We start from the raw sequence: 18220 nt of genomic DNA, 5'->3' as shown, positions 1-18220 counted from the left end.
AATAAGATCAGGCATGATTTATCTGCTTAATTACTCTCTGATATTAGCAATTAAACTCCAGCTTTGAATTAAATCTCAATCACACACTTCTAATTGATGGACTAGCGTTTTCTCATAGGTTGCGTGTGTGTCGAGGGCTCCTTGCAGGCTCGCTGCTCTTTGTTTAAACTGATGCAATAAACCTGGCTCTGTTTTTGTGTGTTTGTGTTCTTGAAAATGTTAACCTAGTTACGGCCACCAGATAAGACAAGTCCGGCTTTTCCCATGCAAATGTTTCGTAGACTAAGTCATTGAGGTGTTTTCAGTTGTTTTTGGGTACAGTTGTTTGTCAGTCAAGCTTTGTCACATAGGAGGTTAGTTTCAGAGAATGTTTGTATCATGCATCGTGTAGATATTAATAATGTGCGTTATATCTTTTCAGAAATAATTGTAACCAAAGTTAAATGCATTATAATATTTAAAGATTCCAAGTTGTTTGTTTGTAATGCGTTTTAATTCTTTCTAATAATGAATAGATAAGTGTTTTAATGTATTCTAACTGTGGTTACAATTTTTCATGTAGGCCATACAATGCATGATGAGGTGCATTACAAGGCAAAACTTAAAATAATGCATTATAAAGGCTTTAAGTAAAGTGTTTTTAAAAGATTTTCTGAAAGTGCACACAGCTTGACACTTTCAGTATATCTAATGCACTGACTAGAACTATCAAGAAATCTATAATCTGTGGCCGCAGTGTGTCGTAACTTCCAGAAAACTCACAGGGAACGTGTTAATGTTGTCACGCATGTTGTTTAGCAGGTTTCTTAAAGGCCCGCATGTAACAGCCCTTTTGTCTCTGTCTAGAGATGTGTCTATATAGATAGATAGACAAACAGACTGGGGCGTTATTGATCCCTGAGGGGAATTTTTCATACAAAAAAAAAAAAACAGCTCTATACATTCACATGTTGCAATCGAACAAGACAAGATGAAACACGTAGCCTTACATATGTTGAGAAACATGAACGTGCTAAACAATATCTTCATTTAGCCACGTGAGAATTCTTCTCCGGTTAGTTTTGGGATTCCAGATCAAAGCAACAGTTGGATGGGAATCACTGCTGTTAATGGCACAGGCGCTCTCTATCGCCCCCTTGAGCTGGGAGGTCAGTCAGTGTTCGCGAGGCATGAAATATGTTTGTAGCCTGAGGATGAAGGCATGAGGAGTGTTTGCTTGACCACATCTGTGGAGAACGGATGTGTTTCTGTGTGTGTTTAGAGTTCATCTGGAGCTCTGGCCTCGTTTTCTCTTCCTCCACGCCAACACCATTTGAATAAATACTGGGAGCCAGTCGATTTGCATAGTAAGATATCCAAAAAGGCAGTCCGTTCTCGGCCTATTTTTGGCCTGTTTTTTTTGGGTTTTGCTTATTGTTGCAGAAGATTCACATATGCTGTGCAAACGCATTAATATATTTCAGCCAACAGATGGACTTGACGCGCATACGGCGGGTCCAATTCCTTCACTCGTACATCCGCAAACCCCACACGCGTTCGCTCGCAGACGAGAACAGGTTTGAACATACTGTATTATCTTCTGAATTGATCTGCATGACACTGTCTGCCAAAGCTGAGCCGGTGCCAGATTCAGGAGGGCGGTGGAGAAGGAAACAATAATGCTTTGTCTGCTGAACACTGAAGCCCTCTGCCTGACATCAAGATGTTTGTTTCTCGCTTTTGTTTTTACTTCGACGCGCTCAAGGCTGAAGCCATAACAATGGATTAGCATCTTTATTTAAAAACAATGGGAAAGGAGGGAAAAAGAAAGCATGGCTGTTTAACATCTGCCCCCAGATTGCGGTTTGAGCGACAGTCCAGGAGTTTCTGTGTGTGTGTGTGTGTGTGTGTGTGTTTAATGGAGACCGTATCTCTAGCCAAACTTGCTGACTTGTTTGAGAAAGGCAGTGGACGATGCGATGACTGATAAGCGAACGGTCGTGTCGGAGAGAGGGCAGAGCACTGATCTGGAGACAGCGCTGACAGAGATATCAGCTGATCGGACATCAGCATTTACATAATATACAAACTATATAGTGTGAAAGATGAGGATTAGTGCGTCTCAACTATGACATAGCGCAAGTTTTTTTTTTTTTTTTTTTTGTAATTTGAGGTATACTGTATATCGAGAGATATGTATAAAATTACATATAAAGAACTAAAATAAAAAATATATATATATATCTTAAAATATATCTTTATTTTTTTATAATTATACTAATATATATATATATATATATATATATAAAAATTATGTGTAGTCATTTATTTTTCTTTTTTTTTATTTATAAAAATTCTAAGTTTTTATTTTGTTTTGTTTGTTTTTTCCTATACGAGAAGGTGATATATTGGTATACGTTTAGTATAATTTTTGAGGCAATGCATGCTTTATCTTTATTTTAAAATTATGATTTATGATTATGATTATGATTACATTTTCTGGCCTTTCAAAATCTTACTCGATTGAGTATCTTCCTCAGAATTGTTTCCTTTCCATTTTCTTCTAGTTATATTGGTGGTATGAAATGTAAACTGATCTGCTCAGATGCTGTTTAATGCCATCGTATTAAAAGTGTGATTTGTTATTTAGTTAGAAAGTTTTTGCCCTCTTAAAGTAGCTTGATGCTTTTTCTTGATGGGTCACTCGACTGGACTTTAAAGGAACACGCCGACTTTTTGGGACTTTTATTCACCGTATTCCCCAGAGTTAGATAAGTCCATACACACCCTTCTCATCTCCGTGCGTGCCGTAACTCTGTCTGACGCACAGCTAGCCTAGCTTAGCACAAACACTGGAGGTAAATGGCTCCAGCTAGCATACTGCTAAATACTGAGTAAATCACTCCGCAGAAGTAGCAGTGCTTCGCCTTCTGAGAATATAGTTCCCAGTATGTATACGGTTAGAAGATGGCTGTGTCTCATGTGACCTTGTTATTTGTACACGCTGTGACTATGCAAATCATGCACTTGCACTTATTGGGAGCCGTATGCTAGCTGGAGCCGTTTACCTCCAGTCTTTGTGCTAAGCTATGCTAGCGGTGGGTGCGTCAGACAGAGTTAAGGCACACACAGAGATGAGAAGAGTATGTATGGACTTATCTAACTCTGGGGGATACAGGGAATAACCTAAAGTCCCAAAAAGTCGGCGTGTTCCTTTAAATGCGTATCAGTAGTTTAAACCACAGCAAGTACGTTTCCCACAACCTTGTCTAGTGACTTTCGAGATTGTAGAGACTACAGTAGTTCTGGACAAGTACACAGTTTTAGTGCGTATTAGAAGTGTATATATAAACTGGGATGCCGGTGGCGATTTGAGACTGGGATGGTCTCAGAGGAGTGTGAGTCCTGGCAGAACGGGGTGAGCGAGGGGACGATAAGGAGAAAATGAGATAATAAAAAGGTGTTGATGGTGCCATGTGACTGTGATGTGCAACTGTCTGGGGCTCCTGAACTCAATCCCAAGGTTATTAATGTGCTCGCTGGCATCTCGGGCAGGGCGAGGGACATAAACGCCACGCTGTTCTCTCACAGTTGTGTCCTGTGCGTGTCTCATTGGCAGCTTGTGACCGCTCGGCCCTCACACACACTGTCCTGCTCAGTTGGGTGAATCTTACGCATGAATTCAGCCATTGTGTGCAAGAGAAATATTTTTATCAGAATGCACCACTGCTATTTATACCTCCAACACAATGGAGGCTCTGGAGGACCCGCTCGTCCCGCACCGCTTGACCTGTCCCACAACCTCACCGTCTTTATGGGCGTTTCGGTAACGTGTGCTTGTAAAGTTCAGCTGTAATATGTCAAGAACATTTTAAGTTCATATTTCACACCAAAAAAAAAAAAAAAAAAAAAATTGTCTTAAAGAAAATTAATTTATTAATAAAAAAAAAAAAACTTAAGATTTTATTTTATTTTATTATTTCATTTTTGGTGTGAAATGTGACCTGGATATGTTTTCTTCTTCTGAGATTCACTAGAATCATTACTAGTGAAATATATCAATTATTTTTATTAGGCAATGAAATGGAAATTAAAAAAATAAAATAAAAAATAAAAAATTATATTAAATTAGGCTGAATTATAAAATAAAAGCTTAATTTTCTTTAAGCCAAATGTAATTAAATGTATCAATTAAATTTGACTTAATAATAAAATAAAATGACTAAATAAAATAAAATATACATATTTTTTTCACTTAAATTTGACTTATTAATTAAAAGCCATATTTAATAGATTTTTTTTTTATTTTTTTTTATTTTGGAGTTTCAGGACAAACATCTGGAGACTACAGATTTCCATTTCATTGCCTAATAAAAATAAATGATGGATTTCACTAGTGATTCTTTCATATGGATACTGGATAAATCTCACACAAAAAGGAAGAAAGAAAAAATCCAGGTCACATCTCACACCGAAAATAAAACTAATTGTTTGCATTCATTTTTTTTAGTTAGTTATTTTATTAATTTTTATAATTATTATGATTAATATTTAATTTTATTAGTTAGTTTTATTTTATTAATTTAAAAAAAAAGTATAATCTTGTGTGTATTTCTCTAGATCTAGAGCTTCAGACGTGATTGAAACAGCATTTCTCAATCTGTGCTCTGTTTTGCCAAGATTCCATTAAAAGATCTCATGATGTGTTTAGACATTCTCCTAGCTCTGTACTCTTACTGTACGTCGACTTTTGACTCATTATACGTCATTTTTATTCCTCAACAAGCATAATGAAACAACTAAGAACTGCTTTAAAGAGCTCTTTACTTCTCCTTCGTATGTTTGAACATCATGGCTAGCCGAGCTGTAGTCAGTGTTAGTAATACATGACTAGTTTTCTATCTCCATATCCTTCAATAATGCGCATTATCCTTTATAGTGTTTGACAGAATTGGCCAAACAAATCCTAGTAGTGTTCCCGTATGCAGGCCGACTCTGCGAGCGCGCTCTGTTTATGGTAAGACAGTGGAAGAAATGCAATTGGACAAATACAAACGCTTTTTCAGGTCTTCAAGGCCCGGAGAGCATTACACTATCAGTGTGGCTGTCCAATGCGAAACGAGTGTATTGTTGTGTGTGTGTTCTGTAATGCTGCAGCATTAATGCTAATACCTCTGTTGACTCTTTACGGTTTGGTTGCACGGTGATTTTTTTTCGTTCTTTGGCTCAGCGGGATTTGTTTGCCGTTTTATCCGCAGATGTTTGATTGAGGATTATTTTACGATAGTGTGCTTAATGGCTGCGATAAGGTGCGTGTGTGTTTGAACTGTGTTGGGCTACAGACATCACAGCAGGAACGCAGCTCAAATCCCTGCGCCTGCAAATAAAACAAAATGTGACAATAAACGTGGCAAAGGAACAAGGTGAGCTGTGATGAGCCTCTCTCTGGGGCTTTACATGGCTTTCGGGAGGAGCAGGAACATGGGACAACAGAAATGCTGAGTTATCTTTGCCATGCAGCGCTCTGGTGTGGCTCTGGCTTCTGCTCTGTGTGTGTGTGTGTGTGTGTGTGTGTGTGTGTGTGTGTGTGTGTGTGTGTGTGTGTGTGTGTGTGTGTGCGTGCGTGTGTGTGTGTGTGTGTGCTGGGTAATCCTGTGGAAATGAAAGGTGCTGCCACACACTGGCCTGGAGATTACAGCATCACGTTTGTAAGTGTGCCAGGACTCAACTGCTGGAAACACTCTTTTGCTTTCCTAAAACTAGCGTTTTACTGCTAGTTATATTAGGAATGTGAATTACAGGAATTTAATGGAGACCTATTATGCCTTTTTGTCAGTGTCGGTGTTTCTGAACTCCCTGAAACGCCTCCATTGTAGTCTTGAGTTTCTTCTGGGTACGAACACATCACAATATTCCTCATTTAAATAATTAATACGCAGAATAAAGGGGCGGGGCCTGGTTGAGTTAGTTAGTAGTGTGTTAAACTGGCGGTTATGGTAAGGGGCGGGACATTTCCCAAACACGCTCGAAGCGCTCAACCAAACACAACACACTGCTCACGCAGACCAATCAGAGCACAGTGTGCTTTTCAGAAGGAGGGGCTTCATAGAGACAGGAACTAAACAGAGCGTTACTGACAGACTGGGAAGAGAGGAGCCGCAACAATGGAGAATATGAGGAGAATGCCTCATATGAGCATGAAACAACATCAAGACTTTGTGAAAAGGGCATAAAATGGCCTCTAACCGTTCTGAATCATTGTCCAGTTCCCTACCAAATTCAATTAATGATTCTTGTTGTACATTTTTCAGGAAGAAACCCCTCTCTCAAACTATGTACTAAACAAAATCATTAATAAGATTTAGCATATTTACATTTTTAAATGGTTGAACTGAATTAGTTCTAAAGTTGAGTGAAGTTATTATACTCATGAATATAATGTTCTCTGTGTATTTAATAATATAATGATTAGAATCCTAAAAAGTGTGTATATAAACATAAATATATGTATTAAAAAAGCCTAATGTTAAATAAAAACAAAATGCTTAAAAAAATTTTTCAAACTTCGTGGTCAGTAATATTTTGCTTAGAGAATTTTATTCATTGAGGATGCATTAATTAATCTAAAGTGGCGGTAAATACATTTATAATGTTACAAAAGATTCTTTCTTTCTATTCATCAAAGAATACTGAAAAAAATATTTTCACAAAAATATGAAGCAGCAGCACAACTGTTTACAACACTGATAATAATCATAAATGTTTCCTGATCATCAAATCATCATATTAGAGTGATTTCTGAAGGATCATGTGACACTGAAGACTGGAGTAATGATGCTGAACATTCAGCTTTGATCACAGGAATAAATTACACTTTACTATATATTCACATATAAAACAGCTGATTTACATTGTAATAATATTTCACAATATTACTGTGTTTTTGATGGAATAAACTCAGCCATGGTGAGCAGAAGAGATGTCCACAAACATGAATAAATCCGAGGTGTGTGTTGTGTGTTCTCTCCTGCAGGGTTGGCTGTGTGAACTCCTGCGCTGGAAAGAAGACCCGTCCCCGGAGAACCGCACACTCTGGGAGAACCTCTCCATGATCCGCCGGTTCCTGAGTTTGTCCCAAATGGAGCGTGATGCGATATATGAGCAGGAGAGCAACGGAGGACAGCAGCACCATGTGGACAGACCAGCTCACCTGATGCATGTGCCCACAGACCCCCTACAGGTCAGTCACACACACACACACCAAGGTTATAATCGTTAACGAAAACGAACGAAAAAACGAAAACTAGGTGGGAAAAAACATTGTCGTTAACTGAAATAAAAATAAAAACGAGGCATTGCAAAAAAACGATAACTAACTAAAACTGTAACGTGTGTTTGGCAAAACTAACTAAAATAAAATAAAATTATAGAGTAAATGTCCTTAGTTTTCGTCTTTGTCAAGGTCTTTAATTTTTTAACGCTATTTAAAACACGCAGCGTATTCATTAAGCTGCATTTCCTTTCCGCATGCGTCTCTCACATGCGCGCACGCACACACACACGCACGCACACACACACACACACACACACACACACACACAGCCCCTCCCCTCCGTGCACGCCGCGTCTCCATGAGAACGAGTGTTCGTTCGACGTTGAAAGCAAGTTCACGAAAGGTTGGTATCTCTATCTCGTGAACACCTTTACGAGAAGCGATTGGCCTTCTTTAGAAAGTTAACTAGTCACAAGTTTGAGGTAAAATGCACTTTTTGGTTGTGGTTGTCGATGTCAAAACACTATAAGCTGTGATTCAAATATAAAATAATGTTATGTCATTTTTTTACTTTTACACTGAATGTTTGCTGCTTAAATCCAGATGAGTAGGCTATTGGCTATTTTCTAAAATTGTATGATGTTTTTGTTGAGTTATTATTATAGTATAGTATATAGTATTGTTATTATTGCACAATACTTTTTCCGACCTTTTTGAATCTTGCCCCTGACAAATAACCCAAATTACAAAAAAAGACTAAAACTAACACTAAAACTAATAAAAACTAAACTAAAACTAAGCATTTTCAAAAAATAAAAACTAAACTAAACTAGCAAACCCACTTTAAAAACTAATTAAAACTAAACTGAATTTGAAAACAAAAAGTCAAAACGAAATAAAAATAAAAACTAATTAAAAATGCAAAACTATAATAACCCTGACACACACACACACACACACACACACACACACACACACACACACACACACACACCACAGACCCCCTACAGGTCAGTCACACACACACACACACACACACCACAGACCCCCTACAGGTCAATCACACACACACACACACACCACAGACCCCCTACAGGTCAGTCACACAGACACACCACAGACCCCCTACAGGTCAGTCTCACACACACACACACACACACACACCACAGACCCCCTACAGGTCAGTCACACACACACACACACACAACAGGCCCCCTACAGGTCAGTCACAACACACACACACACACACACGCCACAGACGCCCTACAGGTCAGTCACACACACACACCACAGACCCCCTACAGGTCAGTCACACACACACACACACACACACACCACAGACCCCCTACAGGTCAGTCACACACACACACACACACCACAGACCCCCTACAGGTCAGTCTCACACACACACACACACACACACACACACACACACACACACACACACCACAGACCCCCTACAAGTCAGTCACACACACACACCATAAACCTTCACTTAACACCAATGTAAACCAGGCTGTGTATAGTCCTACATCATGTCATTTTCATAACACACCTTTCAAAACTATGTTGTGGAGTTTCTTCGGCTGGTATATGTGTGTGTTATTAAAGGGGTCATATAATGCCATTTTTGTACAAGCTAATATGATTCTTTAGGGTCTAAATTAAAAGTTTGTAATATACTTTAATTAAAAATTCTCATTAGTATTGTAAGAAAACACTAATTTTACCTGGTCAAAAACAGCTCTGTTTTCAGCACGCCGTTTAAGTGCATGTGTCTTTAAATGATAATGAGCTTTGCTCACCGCGCCCCTCTGTTCTATGGGTACACCGTATTAGACATTCTCTGACCGTATCTAACACAATAACCACGTGTTATTCGTTATAAACGAGGGATTATGAATTATATTGAGAACGTCGTACATAGAAAACATGCCGTAATGTACCCTGAGTGTAAACCTTAGATGCATTCATTGTGAAGCCTGCAGCAAGGTTTGCAAATTTCGCAAAGATTAATATAAATACTAATATAAAGGTTAATAAAACATTACACTCACATCTTCTGGAGGTTCAGCAGGAACACGTTGGTACCGATCCGTTTTTTCTCGTTTGTAAAGCTGTCTGGTGTGAAATGATTCGCGCAAACATGAAAAGCACAGACGATCGTGGGGAATCCCCGTGAGGGAATCCCTGCGTCAATCCTTTGGGCATATCGCTTCAAAAACAAAACTCAGCCACTGCGTCTTCAACGGCTCGGATTTAGGAACATCCAAATGACTGCTGTGTTCCTTATTACATCTAAGAACTGAACACCACAATCGCGTAGACGCCATTCTACTCCAGCATAACAACAATGGCGGACTACTATGACGACGGCTGTCACAGCTCGCTCAGGGCGGGTCTTGTGTTGAAACACGGCTGTCAATCACAATAGCGGGAGGGGCGTACGATCTTATGACGTCACAATATCGAACGGCTTGATTTCAGAGATGGTCAAACATATAAGGAGATTAAAACAAAACCACTGGATGGATTTTTATCATGATAGGATGGTTGTGTACAGGCACTGCCAACAGACATTTCAGTGCAATCAACTTGTAAAAGTGCATGTACCATTATATGACCCCTTTAAAGTCCCCTGTAGTCAATCATTTTGTCCCTTAAAACTCATCTTTGATCACCAAAATTACATATTTAAAATATCTTGAATGTAACTCGACACCCTTGCCTCATTTAGTATACGTGGTTCTATGAATATGCAAATGAGCCCCGCCTCCACTCACTCACTCAGCTCAGAGATCCACTGGTTGACGACCACACGTTGATCTGATTGGTTGCAAGGTAGTTTGTGACGTCAGAAACACCAGCGATTTCAAAGCGTGTTTTTGAGACTGTCTTTGGTTCACTGCAGTTTTAAGGAGGAAATACTCAGCAATGCTGTCGACTTATGAATTTACACATGGTTTGTCTTAAAGCGTATTAAAAACACCACATAGACACATAAACAACATTAAAAGCTGGATTTTCACCACATGAGGACTTTAAACAACATTACAATCCATTGAACAATCATTCCTGTCAGATATGAAATACGCCGTTCCCTGATTAAAGCCCAGTTATTTAGCTATTTTTGTTGGAAATTCAATTTAAGAGGGTTTATGTAATAAATAACCATGTGGTAATGCCTTTATTTTTGTTTTATTTTACCAGAAACATGTCTAATTAGGACTCTTCTGATCATTTGAAGTGTGGAGGTTTGCTGTGTAAGCGTAGCAGTCATTAGCAACATCGTTTGTCTGCATTTAGATATTAAGGACAGCTAGCTATTTTGATAAATTCATCACTATTCACAATCTAAATTTAATCACAAAAATCCCCAAGTTCTTGTGGTTACAGCTGCGTATTTGATCAGATATTATTTTGTTTACTCGCAAGCATATGGTCATTCCAAGAAAATATTATGTGGGAAGAAAAACATTTATTCACTTCCATTTTCACCACTTAAGACATGAAGACCCGAGCTCGGCTACTCACATTAGCTAGCATTTACATGTTCATTTTTACATTTACCACTACACTTTTAAATCAAAAGATATATCTGATAACATTAGTAAATGCACTGTGAACTAACATGAACAAACAATGAACAATTCTATATATTTTACCCAGCATTAACAGAGATTATTGCACATTGTTAATGTTAGCTAATGCATTAAAGAAATGAGACCTTATTGTTAAGTGTTAACAAGCATTTACATAAACATAAATGCATAAACATAAATGCATGCTGTGGGATAATAAAGCCATAAAATACAAAATGCCGTACAAAACTTTTTTTTTATCTCTTATTTACTTTTTTACCTTTTATACTCTTTTACCTTTTATTTTATTGACTCAAACCAAAAGATCAAATTATTCCTAACAAATGAATAAGTTTGACATCAGTGCAAAAGCATCAAATTATGAAACAGGAATCTTCATTATTTTTTATATATATGTATATATGTAATGTTTTTTTATTATTATTATTATTGTAATTGACTTGAACCAAAAGATCAAATTATTAAAACAAGAATTTTTATTTTATTTTATTTATTGTATTTGTAAATGACTCAAACCAGATCAAATTAATAAACGAATGTCTCTCATTTTATTTTATTTTATTTTATTTTACTTTATTTTATTTTATTTTATTTTATTTTATTTTATTTGTAAATGACTCAAACCAGATCAAATTAATAAACGAATGTCTGTCATTTTATTTTATTTTATTTTATTTTATTTGTAAATGACTCAAACCAGATCAAATTAATAAATGAATCTCTCATTTTATTTTATTTTATTTTATTTTATTTGTAAATGACTCAAACCAGATCAAATTAATAAACAAATCTCTCATTTTATTTTATTATATTTTATTTTATTTTATTTTATTTGTAAATGACTCAAACCAGATCAAATTAATAAACGAATGTCTCTCATTTTATTTTATTTTATTTTATTTTAAAAAGAAAAGTAAAGCCATAAAATACAAAATGCCATTACTGTGATTTTTACCTCAGTTAAAGAGTTTTTAGGTGCGACGTGATGCTAAGAAACAGCTTTTTGTTGAGCAAACACAACTCATTATTTCAGTGTTTGTTTCAGAATGTAGAATTACACTTCAGCTTTAATGCACTGCATGCCAGTTGTTGACCTTGATGTCTTGTACTTGCTCATGTCCCATTTATTTCTGCCTATTGTATTCCAGTGTCTTTGAAATGTTATCAGGAGACTAGTGCACTTGCAAAAATGTTATCAAGCATTCCCGTTCCCTTTGGGAATGTCCCAGGAAAAGCCGTCTGTATAGTGTATGGAAAGCAGCAGCTGCAGCGACAATGGCCCAAACTCACAAACAATGGCACATTTCAGAGCAAATGTGTCATGTGTTTAGATCGATGTGAAAGTGGCCTAAACACAGACACCGATAGCACATCTCTCTGTCACACACACACACACACACACACACACACACCATGAGTCTGTGTTTACCGTGTTGAGCTACAGCGTTTCAATAGGGCTTGATAAGCAATCAACAGACCGGCTCAGTTAATGGGAATATTCTGATGAGAGAGTTCACGTGTTCTGTCATTAATGAGAGCAGGTAAAGCTGGAAATCCCACACATGAATGAAGAAAATCATATATCATCATTTGTTGATCACAGTATGGCTATTTTTGCTGGAAAATCTTTTCATCATCTCCTTTTATTTTATTTATTTTATTGTATAATTAATGACTCGAACTTAAAAGTTTAGTTTAGTTTAAACTTAGATGTTTAGTTTAGTTTAGATATAATTAAATGTTTAGTTTAGTTTAGTTTAGTTTAGTTTAGACTTAACTGTTTAGTTTAGTTTAGTTTAAACTTAGATGTTTAGTTTAGATAGACTTAAATGTTTAGTTTAGTTTAGTTTAGTTTAGACTTAACTGTTTAGTTTAGTTTAGTTTAGTTTAAACTTAGATGTTTAGTTTGGTTTAGATAGACTTAAATGTTTAGTTTAGTTTAGACTTAAATGTTTAGTTTAGTTTAGTTTAGTTCAGTTTAGACTTAACTGTTTAGTTTAGTTCAGTTTAGTTTAGTTTAGTTCAGTTTAGTTTAGTTCAGTTTAGACTTAACTGTTTAGTTTAGTTTAGTTTAGTTCAGTTTAGTTTAGTTCAGTTTAGCCTTAAATGTTTAGTTTAGTTTAGTTTAGTTTAGACTTAAATGTTTAGTTTAGTTTAGTTCAGTTTAGACTTAACTGTTCAGTTTAGTTTAGTTTAGTTTAGTTCAGTTTAGTTTAGTTCAGTTTAGACTTAACTGTTTAGTTTAGTTTAGTTTAGTTCAGTTTAGACTTAAATGTTTAGTTTAGTTTAGTTTAGTTTAGTTTAGTTCAGTTTAGTTTAGTTCAGTTTAGACTTAACTGTTTAGTTTAGTTTAGTTTAGTTCAGTTTAGACTTAAATGTTTAGTTTAGTTTAGTTTAGACTTAAATGTTTAGTTTAGTTTAGTTCAGTTTAGACTTAACTGTTCAGTTTAGTTTAGTTTAGTTCAGTTTAGTTTAGTTCAGTTTAGACTTAACTGTTTAGTTTAGTTTAGTTTAGTTCAGTTTAGACTTAAATGTTTAGTTTAGTTTAGTCTAGTTTAGTTTAGTTTAGTTTAGTTTAGTTCAGTTTAGTTTAGTTCAGTTTAGACTTAACTGTTTAGTTTAGTTTAGTTTAGTTTAGTTTAGTTTAGTTTAGTTTTTAGTTTAGTTCCATAGTGGAATAAGACCAATATATCAATTAATTCTTAACAAAGTCTGACATCAATACATAAACTTCAAAATATTAAACAAATGTTTTATTTTATTGACTCAAACAAAAGATTAAATTATTACTAACAAATGAAAAAATTGGACATCAGTGCAAAAAATCTTTTTTATTTTATCTTATTTATTTTATCCAAAAGATCAAATTATTAAACAAGAATGTTCTTCTCATTTATTTTATTTGACTTTACTTTACCTTTGACTTTATTTTATTTTATTTTGATTGTAATGGACTCTAACCAAAGGATCAAATTATTAAACAATGCTTTTCTCTTTTTTCTTTTTCTTTTTTTAACTTTACTTTACTTTATTTTATTTTATTTTATTTTGATTGTAATTGACTCAAACCAAAATATCAAATTATTAAACAACAATGTTTCTCTTTTTTATTTTAATTTATTTTATTTTATTTTTTTATTGTAATGGACTCAAAACAAAAGATCAAATTATTAAACAAGAATGTTTATCTCTTTAATTTATTTTTTATTTCATTTTTTTTTTTTTTTTTTTTTTTCTGGCATAATTGACTCAAACCAAGTGATAAGTCTGACATCGATGTTAAAACGTCAAATAAATCCATTCTTAAACACTAAAATGTATATTTCAGCCTGATTGAAACCTTCGCCTGTGCTTCTGTTTTCTCAGACTCATCAACACCCGTCCTCTCAGCTCCAAGCCCAGCTGCCCCTGCCTCACCCCTCTCAGCCTCCGCCATCCCAGCAGCCCTTGCAGCAGACGGGCCCTCGCCTGCCCCCCCGACAGCCCTCCATGGCCTCGCCGGCGGAGACGGAGGACGAGAACCGATGCAAGAGCCGCCAAACCAACCGGATCTCCATGGAGGCGCTGGGGATCCTGCAGAGCTTCATTCAGGACGTGGGCCTGTATCCCGACGAGGAGGCCATACACACACTCTCAGCTCAGCTCGACCTGCCCAAACACACCATCATCAAGTTCTTCCAGAACCAGCGCTTCTACATCAACCACGCCGGCAAGCTGAAAGAGCCCGTGGGATTCCCCTCGAGCATCAACCACAAGGACGAGGGCCTGACGGACTTCAAGGACAGCGAGTTGATGACCGAGCTGGACGAGAGCGTTCAGACCAACAACAGCATGTTCTCCGTTAAACTGGAGGAACACCTGGCGAACGAAGCGCACGCTATGGGCCCGGCCCAAACTGAGCAGGAGGCCAAAGAGTGACGGACCTCGCCGACCCCGATCTGAATCTCTTTCACTCGCTTGTCTGTGTTCCACTGTAAGACTTTTTACACCAGACTGAATAATGCACAGATGATTAACTTTCACAGTTTTTTTGTAATGCGTGGATTATTTCACTGTAAAGACTCGTGCATCATTTCAATAATCTGCACAAACAAAATGTAAAAAAATGAAATAAATAAAAAATTCTTAAAGGAATAGTTCACCCTTAAATGAAGAAAAATCGTTTTTTGAAAACCAGTTTCTTTCGAAGTGAATGGCGATTTGGGCCGTCACGCTTCAAACTGCACAAAAGCATTATAAGTAGTCACGAATAGTCCATACAAATCCATGCTGACCGAAGACACTTTATAGCACAGGAACTGTATATAACGGTATGATTATGTTTGCTGTAAATGCAACTTATTTGACTTTATTTTATTTTATTCGTAATGTACTCAAACCTGAAGATTAAATTATTCATAACTAATTAAGAAGTGTGAGATCAGTGCAAAAACTCTCTATTCTCTCTATTTTTATTAACCTAATGGACCAATCGAGATATTTCAAGAAATCAAGTCTGACACCAGTCAAAAACTTGAAATTATCAAACACTCGAGTTCAAATAGCCAAAATATCACGGTATGAGTTATTTTATATCATATATATATATGTATATTTTTTTTTTTTTTTTCACAACATGGTTATCTGAAGTCGCATGAGTGTGTGTTTATGACGGCCCCAGTTCTCATTCACTTCTGTCATGTAGAAATATTCTTCAAAGATCACTTTAAGATGAAACGAGCGTGAGAAAACATGAACTATTCCTTTAAGAGAACGGTATGTTGCTGTGGATATTTGCCGACTGCACTTGTTCTCTGTTGTTTTTACACTGATTTTAAACTACTGGTTTTGAGAAGAAAAAAAAAAAAAAAGGAAAGTCAATGGAGTTTGATGGACTTTGATGTTTACGTATGTGATGTTAACTGGATTTTTTCTATAAAAAGAAAAGAAAATGCATGAAATTGGAGACGAGGGGTGGACGGAGGCTTTAGTGCCGAGGTCCCGAGTCGAGCACTGAGATCTGACGGATCGCTCAGTCTCTGGATCCCTATGACCTGCAGGGAAACCCGGGGAAATCTTAATATTATTATTATTATTTGCTTTGAAGAAATATAAATATATATATATATATATATATATACATAGACATATATTAATTGTAAAAAAGTATACAGTCTTAAAGAAACTATGCCAACAAATGCCTTGTACTATATGGCACTGCCGATGTTAGATTATTTTGCAAAACTTTTGGTCACTGTAAAATCCTGGAATTCCACAGTTTCAAATGTGAATCACAACCTCGTTCGGTTCTCATCATCGTCCTGCATTATTTATTTTTTTGCGTTCTGATGTAATTACGTTTTTCGGAGCACTTCCGTCATTTGGCGCTTTTCGTTTTACTGATCTTTTTTCTATTTATAAATGTAATTTTGATGGGCAGTAAAATCAGAAGTGTCTTAACGTTTTAAATGGAAACATGTGCTTTAACAGTTGCCTAAAAAAAGTGCTGTATGTCAAGCAACTCATGCTACGAGCTTCACGATTAATGTTGTATGCAATTTTTACTATCATGCAAATAAGCTTAGGTAAACGACTAACCTATAGACCACCTTAGACAGAAAAACATATGCAATTTGTGTGAAATCGATGTTTGCAATGTGTCTTCCTTTGGTTAACGATCCAATTCAAAGCTATTCCTGTATAAATATGATGTATAAAAAAGTGGTTCTTTTTTTATGAGTTTATTGCAATGAGAACACCAGTTATTTTGTTACGACTGACTGTTTTATAAGTGTTTCTTGGTTTCTTTACGCAGAAATGTTCTAACTAGGAGTGGTTACTGATTGTTAATGACACAATTAAACTGTTTGTATTGTACTCCGGAATCTTTGCGTTAATGTGCATTAAAGAATATCCACAGCGCATGCGCATCAGCTGGTCCTTTCACTACAGTATTACCGTGTGTTTAACGGCGGGTGTTTCTGCGATGATCTGGAGGTGTAAAGCTGTGAGGTTTCCCAGTGAACTCCAGGTGAAGCTCTGAGACTCATGTGGAAATATGTTTTGCACATATGGAGGGAAATCATCAATGACCTCAAAGCATCGCAGTGTTGCTTGCAGGCATTTTTAGTGAGAAATATCATTCTCGTTTTCTGATTTGTTTCAGGATGAGGGTAAGTTCTAAACCACTGCATATCCAGCAAACGGCTATGTTATTAATAACGTCCTTTTATATGCATATACGTGTAGCAGGAGATGAACGCAAGTATGTATAGATAACTGTAATATATAAAATACGCAAGTTTGCGGTTTCTGCAGATTGTCTGCTGAACTTCAGCACAATCGTTTGTTGTCAGAATGACAGCAGTTTGTTATCATTGCAAGTGGGAAAATAACTTTCTTTTTCCTTTAAAGTATGTGAAGTTTAATATTTTAATGTGTACATTAGCAGGCATCAAATTTCATGAAAATTTTAAATAAAAGTCCTTATACCAAGGATTAGATTCTCCTCTTTCTGTTTTTTTTTTTTTTAGATCATAAAATTTCCACTTAGAAATTGATCTGATATGGTCGCCTGAATGTTCTCAACACAAATGGACAATAAATACATTTTCTCCTTATTTTATCACTAACTACTCCTGAAAACAACCTGACCATATATTTAAATGTTTAGCAAAAACAGAAATATAGGCTAGCCTACATATAAGTCTTGGGGAAAAAACAATAAAAACACTGTCACAGGGTAATTAATGTCAACTAAAACCATAAAAATAACATTTCATTACTTGAAATAATATAAGTAGAAGTTTAGAGGAAGAATAAGTTTAAGCAGAAGTGATACAATAACATAATATAATAAACAACTAAAAATAAAACACTACCATCAGATATGTATAAAAACATTTGCAAATTCAGGCAATATTTAAAGGGGGGGTGAAATGCTCATTTTCACTCAATCTCCTGTTAATCTTGAGTACCTTTAGAGTAATATTGCATCCTTCATATCTCCAAAAAGTCTTTTGTTTTATTATATTTTTAATTGAAAGATTGGCTGTACCGAGTCTTTCCGGAAAAAAACGAGCGGCTGGGGGCGGGCCGTGTGGACGAAGCTAAAGCTGTGCTAACGCGCCGAGCTAACAACACACAGAGACATTTGTTCAACAGTTTTACTCACCGTTCCAACGCACGACTGCGAACCTTTATCATTGTGACTGCTCGATCCTTAAGCATTAGACGATCTGGGCTTTGTTTATAAAACAATCATCGTCGAAATGCAGGGAACAACAGTCTTACACAACTCCGTTTATGCTCAGGAAAACAAACTCCATCCACGGGTGCCTTAACGCTGGGTTCTTTGGGAATCTGTGCAGGGTTGTCTTGCCCTGGC

The 18220-nt window shown here is 36.2% G+C and overlaps 1 protein-coding gene across 5 annotated transcripts in view; it reads left to right on the top strand.

The window, feature by feature from the left end:
• satb1b (SATB homeobox 1b) overlaps positions 1-15000 on the top strand; it is a 70852-nt gene extending 55852 nt beyond the window's left edge. For all 5 annotated transcript variants that reach the window (XM_081388663.1, XM_081388662.1, XM_081388661.1 and 2 more), the window contains 2 exons: positions 7013-7219; positions 14221-15000. In XM_081388663.1, coding sequence (XP_081244789.1) covers positions 7013-7219; positions 14221-14772 — 759 coding nt within the window. In that variant the 3' untranslated portion in view covers positions 14773-15000. The remainder of the gene's footprint in view (positions 1-7012; positions 7220-14220) is intronic.
• Positions 15001-18220: the final 3220 nt, after the last annotated feature.

Source organism: Scardinius erythrophthalmus (assembly GCF_964197995.2).
Source record: "Scardinius erythrophthalmus genome assembly, chromosome: 16".
NCBI lineage: Eukaryota > Metazoa > Chordata > Actinopteri > Cypriniformes > Leuciscidae > Scardinius > Scardinius erythrophthalmus.
Note: the sequence above shows the minus strand (reverse complement) of the source record. Positions and strands in the feature narration are given on the sequence as shown.